The sequence below is a fragment of the Cottoperca gobio genome, chromosome 3, assembly GCF_900634415.1.
Source record: "Cottoperca gobio chromosome 3, fCotGob3.1, whole genome shotgun sequence".
NCBI classification, from domain to species: Eukaryota; Metazoa; Chordata; class Actinopteri; order Perciformes; family Bovichtidae; genus Cottoperca; species Cottoperca gobio.
The window spans coordinates 27,110,447-27,123,594 of record NC_041357.1 but is presented as its reverse complement, the minus strand read 5'-3'; the positions used below and the strand labels follow the sequence as shown (position 1 = coordinate 27,123,594).

The window sequence follows — 13,148 nt, the reverse complement described above, 5'->3', positions numbered from 1 at the left end:
AATGTTGTTTGCTTGTTTCCAAATGATAAGGACTTCAGCCCGTTCATGCAGTGGATTCCAGTCCCAGTCACATGTGATATGGGCCTAGATAGAATCCACATACAGGAATGGGCTCCGCACCTCTCCAACTCCCCCCCAGTTGGTAAGACATTCATTTGCAGGTGAGATGAAGCATGGAGGTCAGCAGAGCCAGTGTGACATTCAGTGCATTGGTTGGCTGACTCCAAAATTGCTCCGCTCCAAGAGTGATTCTGCTCAACAGTCATTCAGTAATGACTTAATGACCAAACAAGCCTTTCCAGATGCACATGGTGGTTACTTGATCGTGGCTCTTTATAGCTGACTCTCACATCGACATGATTTTTTATCACACAACGTATTGAGAAGCCAATATTTATTTAGATTTCATAGCCAAAGAGAAAAAGAGATAAAGGACTTTCCTGATTCCCCCCGAGGCTGGAAGAGGAGCCATGGCAGGAACACAAGCCTACCGTCACAGCCAATCAAGACGCTCCATTCTGAAGTCAGGCGATGGTTTAGTACCAGGCCGTTTATTGTCAGAATTTAAACCCACATGATTTATGGTATGGCCGCCCTGGTCTGCTTTCTCTCCTTAGTTCAAAGGATGAGTCTGGCTGCAAAATGCTCAAGGGCACCGGCTAATATGATAAACAGGGAACAGAGGCTGCAGGCTGGGGGAGGGAGGGGGGGGGGTCTTCTGCACACTACAGTGTCCCCTCACCCTGTGAAAAACAAGCGATGGTGTATGGTGAGAGATGCAACGTCTCTGGAGCCAAAGGGGGGAAGAAGGATGAGGAGGATGAGGAGGATGAGGAGGATGAGGAGGATGTGAAGCAGGATGGTATTGCAGGGATCACCAGTCATCGAGGATTATCAACACTAAAAATAACAAAATTGTATTTTCCTCTCTTTCAAATGAGTTCCTCTGGGCTTCCTTTTCTATTATTATTTGTAGAAAAGAGACGGGTTTATGAAATATGCAGAAATCATCCACTGAACGAAACAACATGGTAATATATTGAAATTTATTTGAATTTCTTGCGAAAAAATACTGTTTGTTGTGGAGAGAAAACTATATCAGCTTAGTGTTCAGCATTTCAAAAACCAGCACTAACCATCACTCTCCCTTAAATTAAAAGCCCCAAAATATCCGCTGGAATATTTTCCTCTCATGCCAGCGATCAGTTAAGCATAGCAGGGCTCATATTTTGGAAATAACGGATGTCACATTTTGGAATTGCAAATCAATCTCAAGGGCTGATTCAATAAACAGAATTTAAACATTTCACGAGCACAGTGACATGGATTTAAACCTCCCTCGTCAGAAGCAGGCAGATAACTGTATCGGCCTCCAAAGGGTTCGTCTGGAGGGGGATTGGCTGCGCTTAGAAATGGACATTTAGGACGGACTGTTAGCAGATGGCAGGGTGACAACTTGAGCTGCTGGTTCTTGTGTTGATGTATCACAGTGAGGTCGCAGCTCAAGGCAGCACATCATCACATCAAAGTCTGTCTCCCGCAATAACACTCACCCGATAACACGGAAACGGCAAGAAAAGGTTAAGAAAGAGTGGGTGATAATCTTTCAATGTACATCACAGTATGAATATAGCTGCATCCTTTACATTTCCAATTTGACTCTTAATCCCCCATTCACACACTAATGGCAGCGAGCTACCATGCAAGGCGCTGAACGGCCGAAGCTACTTCGACATGCGGACAGTAGGAGCTGGGGATCGAACCGCGAGCCCTGTGATTGGTGGACAGAGCTACAGCCCTCCCCTTTGGGGTCACGAGATGATAAATGAGAGCAGAAAAAACATAAAAGCAAAGTTCTGTTCATAAACGTTTTCTTCTTCTGTGATGTGTTGGAGTGTTTTATCTCATTGTGCCTCAAACTGTTATTCAGAGAAACTGTGTAAAACGTTTAGTGGTGAAATGTTTCTGTTTGATGGAACAATGTATTGTATTTCATAAGAGTATTATTTAATAAATATAGTGGAGTAAAAATACTTCCCTCTGACATGGGATAGAATACGATGGAAATACTCACGTAAACTGCAAGTACCTTGAGATTGTGCCTACATAAGTACAGTAAATGTACATGGTACTTCCCAACACTGGAATACAGAGCGTCCTCAAAGTCCATGTAACTCATGGACAAGGAAATCCAATGTGACAGACGTGCATTTACCGCCGGGCTAATCACATTTCACATGTCTTCTCCTGATGATGGGAACTATTAGCTTGGACCTCAGCAGCCTTTTATTTCTAATTCTAACCCACACACAGGTCACTCGTTTTGTCAGCATTTCCCTCTACCTCTAAGTAGGGCACATATGGCCCCTTTCTGACTATCATGATATTCCAGCGAGGGAGGGAAGGAGCAAGCGGAGGACCTGGGCTTTTTGGGCACGGGGGTTGGCAGAGTGGGGACATCAGGTTGGCAACCTGTGGCCATCTTTCTGATGTTATCCATGCGTATGCTTTCATGAACTTAATCCCTGGAGGCATACACAAGTACACAGGGTCACCCACATGCATGGAGACACACACGTACACATTGACACAAAAAGAAAACTTTCAGCTATGCGCATTAAAAGCTGGAGCATTGCAAAGTTGGCTTTTGGACAATATTTGTGAACAATCTGGCAGATGTCAAAAGGCTTTGACGGCAGGGTTTTGGTGGAAAAAAATGCACTAATACGGATGTGCAGTAGTTACTGTTTGTGTTTCTGAGTGCTCTGGGCCCTGGGCTGCCAAGAAACATAGTGCCAGGCCTGCATGCTACAAGCGTGAGAAGATATGGGAAAAGTAAAAGCATCTCCCTTGAAGACAAACTCCCAAATATATAAGTCAGATAGGGAAAAAAATAAAGAAATGAGGATGTGATAACAAGATAATGGCTCTTTATATGCACTGAATTTATATAACAACTCTCCTTTGATCCAGTATTGCTCTGTACAGATCTTAGACTTTCAGTTTCCCTGAAATCCATGCAAATCCCCATGTTCCTTTCAAATGTCACCATTACAAGATTTTAATTTATGTAAAAGTCGAGGCGTCTCCCTCCTGCAGCACCAGCGAGAAGTTGAAAGGGGCTATCTGGAAAAAGAACAATCTTGAGACACACGCATATACAGTGCTTTAACCCTGAGGCCTGCAGGGTAATGGTAGGATTAATTACTGTCGAGTGTGACCCAAGGAGAACTAGAGCAGATTATCCCAGATGCTGCAGAGGAAGGCATTAGTGCTGGTCGTCCATGTATGGCAGCTGAGAGACAGCCACATCAACCGTGAGGATGTCACCATGACCTTGCTGATCTGGGCTGCTGCACAGAACCACACAGGCAGCATCTAGGAGGCTCGTGTGGCAGCAGCAGCAGCAGCAGCCATGCAGGGTTCACACCACGCTCCTGTGTGCTCTTTCGTCGCCATCAGATGCGGAGCGGGTGACGGTAAACCAGCTCCTCTCCTCTTAGCAGGCAGGAGAATAATGTGTAATTACAATAGACAATCTAAAACAAAGCCCTTCACTTTCAATGAGTTGCTCTTGGAGAAGGGAAGGTTACCTCAAGGGGGAATTCTAATGAAGCAGATGGCTGAGTGCTCACAGGGGCAGACGTCCTTTTTACAGTCTGCCAACATTTACAGCATTCGGAGGAGCTTCACCTGTCTCTTGACCGCTCTGTGTGTGCATCTGAGTGAGTGTGTATGGCAAAATACTTTTGATACAAGATGGAGGGCAGAAATAATGTGAGTAACTTCACAATTTCATGCACACAGGTAGGCAAACATCGTACATTAAAAATGGTGTCAGAATGCCCTAAAGAGCTGCACATATTGCACCGTGCTATGTGTAAGTGCAATGAGAGCATGCTGCGTGTTAACAGAGAGAAGAAACAACACTCCAGGCAGGTGTTCCTTATATTTTATTCTATACCGATTTATTTCATCCAGTACGTGTGCTTATCGACAATGCAGTTTCTTTGCCTCACTCCTTTCACCGCCACACAAACCACGACTCACGGCTACTGTGTGTGTGTGTGTGTATGTGTCAGTGCATTGTCCCGCAGGTAAACATCCAGTCACACCATACCTGTACAGTTCCCTTATTGCTTTATCCCATAGTTCCCGTGTTTAATGCAGAAAAAAAATAGATATCCATTGATCAATAGCAAAGCGTTCAAAATACTGTCCTCCCCAGAAGGTTGCGTGTCCTCGTAGGAAGCGTTGAACAAGTCGCTGCCTTCACAAAACAAAAAGATGAAGCCTTCAGGTAGAAAGTCTTGGTGTGTAGCATCATGTAATGTCCCCACTCCTGCGCTGCACCAAAGTGGAGAAGTTAAACAATGCAAATGACATGTTTCCTTAAAAATCATGGACATGTTATGAACTCTGTACACACACACACACACACACACGCACACACACACACACACACGCACACACACACACTGGTGAACATTGCTTATCATTATCTGTTATGGCGATGACATCACTTAATAAGAGACTCTAAAATAAATACAGAAATATAAATAGGTCCTATGGAAATATATAAATCTGTATAAGTAAGTTGACATTATGTTCCCAACATCAGATTAAGTGGAATTATAATACATACTTCGAGAAGATGATTTTTAATGTAAACCCTCATCTCTCCAAATGTAGTATGAATGTGCGCTTTCTGTCCCCCCCCCCTCCCCCCCTCCAGACTAATCCAGTGAGCAGCATCACCTTTGGTTACAACAGGATTTTCTCAGTTGCAACCCGTAGAGAAACATATGAAACCATGTATTTCCAGAACCAAATCTAAGCTTCTAATTTGTATATTTTTTAGTTTACAAAACCATTTTAAATATGGTCAAGCTGTAAAATAGGATGAATCCTCCTGCCAGTACGCCGTAGAGTGCCGTTACCCTGAAGGATCTTTAGGTCATACAGTTTTAGTTTGAATTTGGTATCTCTACACTGCGTTATATCCAGGTTACACTGCCCAACAGCTCACTTTGTGGTCAAAATAACATTACTGTCGTGTTATTCCATCTCACTGGAGCAGCAGCAAAAGAGGTCAATCGTATTAGATGCTACGATAAACACAACTTTTCACCACATATAGCAATCTTCATACCATATTCAATCACTCTGAGGTACATTGTCACATGGAACACCTGATTCTGGTGCTTGTGTACAAAATAAATTGAGCGTTTGTGGAGGGGTAGGAGGGATTTGTGGTCATGAATGAATAAAGAGGGAATCAGGAAAAAAAAAAAAACACACACACACATGGCTTTTTCTCCCCAGAGAAATTGCAGGTTCGATTCCGCTGCTGCTACATCTAATCCTCAATCACAGCAAATGATTTCATTAGTGTGCATCGCTGATTCACCAACTCATATTCATGGGCGAGTAGGGCAGCACAAAGGGAAAGGAAGGCTAAGATTAGGCAGCAAAATTGGAAGTGCACCAAACAGAATCGGAGAATGATGCTTTACAGAAACAACCATGAATTTGGAGATGATACAGAGGTGCCATGTGGAGCTCCACCAAAGCTCTGTGTTGGGGGGGGGGGGGGGGGGGGGCAACTTACAAACCTGCTGGCTACTTCATAACACAGCTAGCTAGGGCCAACTGCAGGGCCAGAGCCAGGCCAGGCCAGGCCAGGCAAAGGAAAAGATTAATAACTTCTGCCAGACATTATGAATTCATATTAATTTCCCCTTTTTTTTTTACCCCAAAATAGACAGTCTCATTCTCAGGACTACGTAGTCCTGACCTAGATAGAATAGAGCAACCAATCCATACACAAACAACTTAAATAAAACAATAATACCTTACAGGATCAGAGGCTTTTCCATTATTTCCTTTGAGCTCATTGTTGAACAGACAAGCTCGTAGCTTTCGGACACAACGCTGGCAGCTGCCATGATCCTCCAGCTGCCCTTCATTGCTATTTCCTCTGTTGCTCTCATACAGCCGTTTTCTTCCCATGTTTAGACGGGCGACACAGGCAGACATTGTGAAAATAGTTCCCAGCATGAGCGAGTGAGTCACATTTGTTTTTCTTTATTCGCTTCTCTCAAAAGACACAAGGTTTCAAAGCCTCCTTATCTAATTCCCAGCTGATTCCTCTAAAAAACCCTGTCTCTATAATACATTACGCTACATATGAGGCTGCAGCAAATAGTCTGGTAGGATGGAAATAGCAAATCCCCTTGAAGAATAAACATTGATGTCAGGTGAAAATCTTGTTACTCCATTTTTGGTTATTTTCATGTTTTTACACGGAGTAAAGAATTTCATGGTCTTCTGTGAGTTGAGAAAAATGATTACGGAACCCCTCTTCATTTACGTTACATAATTTCAAAGCTGCACGGTCATCAATCAAAAACTGCTTTTTCTTAATTTCATTAAAGTTGGCAGTTTTTTTTGCATAAAAAGTCCAAGACGGGAGATTTTGCAAAGATGTCCGCCCAGATGAAACAGCCAGGACATCATGCAGATTGTGTCAGCTCTGTAACTGACAGTGACAGATTCCGCTGATACACGGTGCGCCCACCCAACCCTCCCCTAAACCACTTATCTGTGATAATGGACCAGACTAAGTTCAGGCCAACTAATCAATCCCTGTCCAACGTCTATCTCTCCCTAAGCTATGACCTATGCCTCCCTGTCCCACCCTCCTCCGACAGCGTTCAACCCCAGCCATCGACCCTGCAAGGCAGCGTGGGAAACGCACACACACACACACACACACACACACACAAACAACAAAACAGTAGCTGCTAGCTACGCTCAAAGCTTTCCCTCATACCTGTCCATTCAACACCATACTGAAACAGCATCCACTACCACTCAGGCACCTCATAGGGTGCCCGTCTACCTGTCTTCCCCGTGGCTAACAGTCCGACTACATCATTCCCTCAGTGCATCAATGTCTCCTGACATCCACACAGACCGGCTTCAAACTTCTCTCAAACTCCACGCTTTAATGATGTCATGTTGTGAGATTGTAAAAGGAGACTTTCTCCTGATGTGCGAGGCACAGCAATTTGTTTGCTTATGTGCAGCGCAAGGCTAGGAAGTAGAGGAAAACCGAGGTTTTAACGCCTACACTGTGTGCAGACAATCGATATTCCACAGGGGAAACAGTTTGTTTACTTTCTGTCACAGAGCTCCGTCCCTTCCACCCCTCAGTCCCTCTGGATGGTGGTCTAAAGAGTCCCGGGCTCGAGCAGCAAGGCCATTGTCGATGTTTCAGAGCCTTTCAGATGTTTACTACAGATGTAGACAAGGTGTTAAATGTGGTAGAGGTGCTCGAGCCATTATCAACGCCTGCTCTGTCTGTGAAGAAGACCATGAAAAGGTCATGCATATCCAGATGAATGCTATGATCCATTATTGATTTCACTTATGTAATCTAATTCAAGAGTATTTCTGTAATGAGAAGCTCTTCATAATGTTCTTGATGTGTCCCTCTCTCTGCCTCGTCTGATCCTCTATCACTTGTTGATATTCTACATTTCTACATGACTAGTAACACAGCTCATGCCTGGACCTGCAGTAACTCTTGGGTTTGCAGACAATTCCAATTTTTACCATTGATTGTTGCCATTTGTTTTGTATTCAACATTATTATAGAATTGCCTTTTTTGGAGTGGATTGACATTCCATAATAATGTATAATTTAGTTATTTAAACAAAGAAAATACATCATCAAACAACATTATGCACCCTAAAACACATCATCAACAGCGACCAGTACAGGCCTTCCCTTTAGGTTGATGATGGAAGATGTTGATGAGTAAAGTGGACGGTTATTCACTATGGATAAAAAATAATAAAAATATTTAGAAGTTATATTAGTATCCAACTATTCCAAGGGTTACAACGTACATTACATCACTAATCATAAAAAGGGGTACGAACTGCTTAAAAGTCTGTGGATAAAAAAAAAAAGGGATTTGAGAATATTCCGTATTTTTGCCAGGAGCGGTGTGCACGTGTGTAAATGTGCATACCTGCAGCTGTGTTTCATGTCATGCGTATTGCTATACGTTATTATAGGGACTTCTGGGAACTGTATTACGGGGAGAGCGTGGTCACTGTGCACCTGTGTGTGAGTCCATGATAGCCTGTGAGGGTCAAGGGATTACAAACATGTCTTGTTAAATTAGGCTGCTGTGGCTGAGTGCTGTGACTGAGTTAGGGACTCAGCTGTCTGAGTGGAACCCGGGTCTGTCTTGGTGATGAGCTACATACAAACATGTAGAAGCATATCACTGCTCCTCTCCTTTGTGGGTTTAGTGATACCTTCCTCCATGTTCTGACTGAATACAAATATTCGATGGACCTATTCCCATTTTAGCAAACAGCTAAATCTACTCCTAGTATGTAGTTTATATTATAACAATTCACAGATGCCTGCAACTGAAGTCCAAATCTTTCAATAATGAGCCGCTCATTTTAAAATGTTCATTGTGACAAAACTCAAACCAATAGTTGGCAAAGTCTTGCCTGCACATTGATGCAAGCAGTTCCTCTCAAAGTTAAAGAAGCAGCGCAGCAGTATGGCAAAACTCAATGGAGAACACGCAGTAAAGAATGGAAGTGGAAGTGGGCCGTTGTAGGTTCTGTGACGAAACCCTAAAACAGCCTACTTCCGTGTCTTGCTAAAGGACACTTTGGCAGGAGAAATGGCTGCGGATGAAAACGTCTGTCCCAAATTCATACGTTACGGAACAGTCTCTTAAGCCACCGTGCCTTCAGTGCATCCACAATAGTTACAGTACTTACTTTCAGCAACACCAAATCTACATACATTCAACATCTCAAACTCAGCACTGGCCTTCAATGAGGAAACATGTAGCAGCTACAGTAGAAGAAGTAATGCACAAATTAATTATTAAGTGGCATATTTCCAGCACTTATTTCAGATTGTGTACTGTATGACCTAGGCGACTGTAAGTCTAGTTTTAGGGGGTATTATATATTTGACTATTTTGATTGGTCTGAGTGCTACACAATGCAACACACAAGCTGTGGTTAATGGAAGTCCTAGTTTTTATGTGAAAAAGGCAAACGTCCTTTTGATCAGTCCTTGGAAAAGTATTTCCTTGCATCCGACTGTTCCACTGAAACCCAAACTTATTCTCTCACTAACACTCACACATTAACAGTTGCACACAGTCAGGAAGAAAACAACACATGCTTTCTACACACAGAAATTAGCATGAGCTTGGAAGACAAAGTGAGCTTGTCAGGACACGGTCAAGGACTCTGCAGAAAGCCAGTCGCTCACATACTGTCATGTCTTAGAATTGAGATGGAGGGTAGCTCGCTGAACCCCTCTCCCCCTGCTTCAAAAAACTGAATTGTTACGATAAAATGGTATAAAATAAGGATTGATGGGCCAAGAGGAGGTGAATCATTACCCCACAGGAAAAACATTTTTTTGGTTTCTTAAAAATCTCTTCTCCATCCCTCATTAAGTTTTGAAAAGTTTATACAGAGGATAAATAAGTACAATCTAATAGATACATTTAAAGATCAACAATATGTGATCCTGTATGAGATGGTACAAGAGTCAGCCAGTCTCGAAGCATGTTGTTTTAGCTAGAAATTTAGATACTTTTTTAAAACACACAAAAAGCATTTATACATGCAGGTATTAGTGCATAGGTTCCTGCAGAAAAAAAGATTATTATTGTGTAGTCCATTGAATTGTCTCCCCAAACGTCACCAGATGAATTTGGCATAGTTATATAAATAAAGAAAATGACTGTCCTTTAATTAAATGGATATCTTTTTTCACACCCTCCTAGTCCATTGATTAACTTATCATTTAAATATATCTCTATCTATATACAATATGTATGAATAAAAAAGAGGACATAGCATAAAACAAATATAGAGTATTCTAGCGCTCCGAGTTACCCGGTAAAGTGTCTTTTAATCACAGTTATTTTGAAGATCTTGGTAAAATGAGAGGTGGGACACAGTGAAGTCTTGAAGACAGAAAGAAAAAAATGCCACACATGGAAATTGTTTGTGTGCATTTCAGTTTGGAGGAGCACAGGAGGGTGTGAGCAGTCCTCACAAATTGGAAGGGAGTTTAGAGCGGACAGTTTGAGGTTCTAGATCTGATGAGTAGGCAGCAGAGGCCCTCCGTAGAGGCAAGGCCGGGGAGGCCCCAGGGGACTGAGTCTGGTGAGGGTGTCCCGGAGACATCTGGATTGGAGGAGTCATGCGCCCTGGCAAAGAGCTACAGGGTTTGGGCACAAGAGTTGGTGAGGAAAAGGGTGAGGGGTAATATCCAGGCTCCACAGAGGAGGGAGGAGTATGGTGACCTAAGGCCTGGGCTACTTCCTGGGGCAGAGATGGGGGCGAGCTGTATAAAAGCTTGAGGTCCTCGGAAAAGCGGCCCATTGGAGAATCTCTCCCTGTTGTGTGAGGCTGGCTGGGAGGCTGTGAAGGGAGAGAAGACTGAGGCATGAGTAGAGAACTGTGGGATCCTGTGGCACTTGTGGGGTCGCTGTAGTGGAAAGTCCTTCCCGCCACTGGGCTTTGAATAGTAGGGCTGGGCGCCACCGGGGTAAGGCAGGGGGAGGCGTTTGCTGAACCATACTGGGCCAGGGAGGCCAGTGCAGACCTTTCTAGGGACATCTGGTGAGGCAGAAAGCTGGACTGGAGGCCTGCCAGGCTAAAATGGCTGAGAGAAGATGGGGAACCCTCAGCAGGGAGCTGGCTGTACTGTCCTCTGCTAGAGGATGGGGAGCCATGTGGAGGGGAATGGAAGAGGTTTAAGCTACTGTTAGTCCTGCCTCCCCCTGCAAACTGCTGCAAAGGAGCCACCTGAGGAGGCTTGGGAGGTGGCTGGCTATGGAGAAGCTGACCAGGCATAGGGCTGGACGAGCCGGTAGATATAGGACTCTGACAACGTGACGAACTCAGAAGTCCAGCTGTAATTCCAGCAGATATCCCATCTACAGGAATTACAGATTCTCCTATATGAATCCCTACTGCCCCTCCTGCCATTTTGCTAATATGTCCTATCATCCCACCCCCTGATCCACTCAAACTTCCTCCTATATGGCTAGTTGTGGATGAACCAGAAGGCCTTCCGAACGTCCCTACAGGATTCCCTACCATTGAATCACCAGAAACCCCTCCAAGTCCACCCCCCGAGGCACCTCCTGTCAATCCCCCGGAAACCAATGCCATTGATCCACCAGAAGCCCTTGGTAATGATCCTCCAGTGGTCGTCACTATGAGTTTTTCCCCAGAAGCCCCTCCCACGGATCCCCCAGAAGCTCTTCCCATTGATCTCCTGGCTGTGTTTCCTATTGACCCACAGGTTATACCCCCCGCTGATCCACCTGATGCCCCACCTGCTAACGTGTCACAAGCAGCACCCACTGATACTTCAGATATCCCTCCCAATGATTCCCCTGAGATCTCTACTACTGCTCTACCATTAGCTCCTCCCAACCCAAAGTGGGAGGGCAGTGGCCCTGTTGTTCCAGTTGTAAAGTCCTCTCCTACCCAACCAGAGTCTCTTCCTGTGGCTCCTTCCAAAGACGCTCCGACTGCTCCACCTGAAGACCACCCTGTAGCACCACCACAAGCTCCAACTGCCCCTCCACTTATTCCTGACCCTGTGCTTCCACCTGTAGATCCTTGACGGAAGAGGTTTGAAAGAGGTGGGGTGCTGGAGCGAAACGGCTGTTGATGCTGTGGTTGTGGGTGTAGCTGGGCCATACTAGATGTGGGTGAGACAGAGGGCAAGTATGGTCCGAAGGGGAAGGCAGAGGCCCCTCCTCCACTGGACCCAGAGCCAGCCCCACTAGGTCCATGCTGGCCTCTGCTACCTGAAGCCTGTTGCCTGGAGCCAGTTGCCTCTGTACCTGATGTCATGTGCAGGGCCCGAAAAGAGGCCAGCAATGGCATGTCCGCCCCAGAGCACAGTTTAGAGGGGGTGCTAGAGGGGGAGTCCCCAGCAGAGCTAGGTGCTGTGGATGGAGGAACATATGTGTGGAATTTCTTAAACCGGCTGGGAGGGTCCTTTAGGGATTCCAGAACAGAAACCGGAGGCCTGAAAAAGGTTTGTGTAAGGTGGGGATGGTGTGTCAGGGCAATTGCAACTGAGGTGGTGGCGGCTGCTGCCTGGAGAGGGGCCTGGATGAGGGGGGCCCATATGACAGGGGTAGGTGAAGGAGGAGTCTGGGGTGGGACGTTCTGGAAGAGGTGGGCACAGTGGGCCATGTCCCTGTCATGCTGCACTATCTGCTGGATGATCTCATTCTCCTGGTAGTTGAGTTCACCAGAGCTGAGGTCGTGTTGTACCTTGTGCTGCAGGATGGAGTTTTTCTTGCCTGTTAAAGCAAACACAAAAAAGAGTGAGTGACAGGTGAGAGAATAAAGAGATAAATGGAGAATGAGTCAGAACCAGGTTGACATTTGAGTGTATTTGAGTAACCACCCTATTTTCCAACAACCCTTCCCAAAGGAATAACAAGTTGGACAAGGGAAGGAAAAGATAATTAAAAAAAGACAGGGGGATGGAGCAGAAGGGGAAATATAAATCATAAAAGAGCACAGAATAAGGGAAATAACAAAAGATAGCTGAGAGATAACAACCTGGAGATAGAACATCAGGATGACAGTCCTAAGGTGTAGGTGGTGAATGTTTGACTAGTTCTTACTATCATTCGCTAGGCAACATGAGGCAAACATTGTACCACAAGATGCAGGTTCAGCCTGTAATAGAGTGAGAGCTACTCCGAGACAATGGCTCAAGCCTCCAACTATCTCTTTGATGTTATCATTTCCTTCCTGTTATTGGCTGGTAATATCAAAAGGGAAACATCTTAAAACTTGAAATCTTATTGTTCTAAAATGCTATAACTTCTGTGTGATAAGCCACCTCATGACACACAAAATAACGTAATAACAAAATTTGAGATTCAATATGAGAATGGACTTTTTCACAATTTGTTTTCTCCTAGATGTTTTAATTCACTGTCCACCCTAGGAACACATGTACTCTGGAGTCCCTGTTAGCTGAGCACAAGGTCAAAGAGACAAGTTGGAGTTGCGTCACTATGACAGGCATACTAACTGCTGAC

At 44.6% G+C, this 13,148-nt stretch overlaps 1 protein-coding gene across 2 annotated transcripts in view; it reads right to left on the bottom strand.

The window, feature by feature from the left end:
- Positions 1–8,982: 8,982 nt before the first annotated feature.
- hcn4 (hyperpolarization activated cyclic nucleotide-gated potassium channel 4) overlaps positions 8,983–13,148 on the bottom strand; it is a 58,614-nt gene continuing 54,448 nt past the window's right edge. Inside the window, exon 8 of one of the 2 annotated variants that reach the window (XM_029456003.1) lies at positions 8,983–12,395. In XM_029456003.1, coding sequence (XP_029311863.1) covers positions 10,117–12,395 — 2,279 coding nt within the window. In that variant the 3' untranslated portion in view covers positions 8,983–10,116. The remainder of the gene's footprint in view (positions 12,396–13,148) is intronic. The other variant, XM_029456012.1, reaches the window with a different exon arrangement.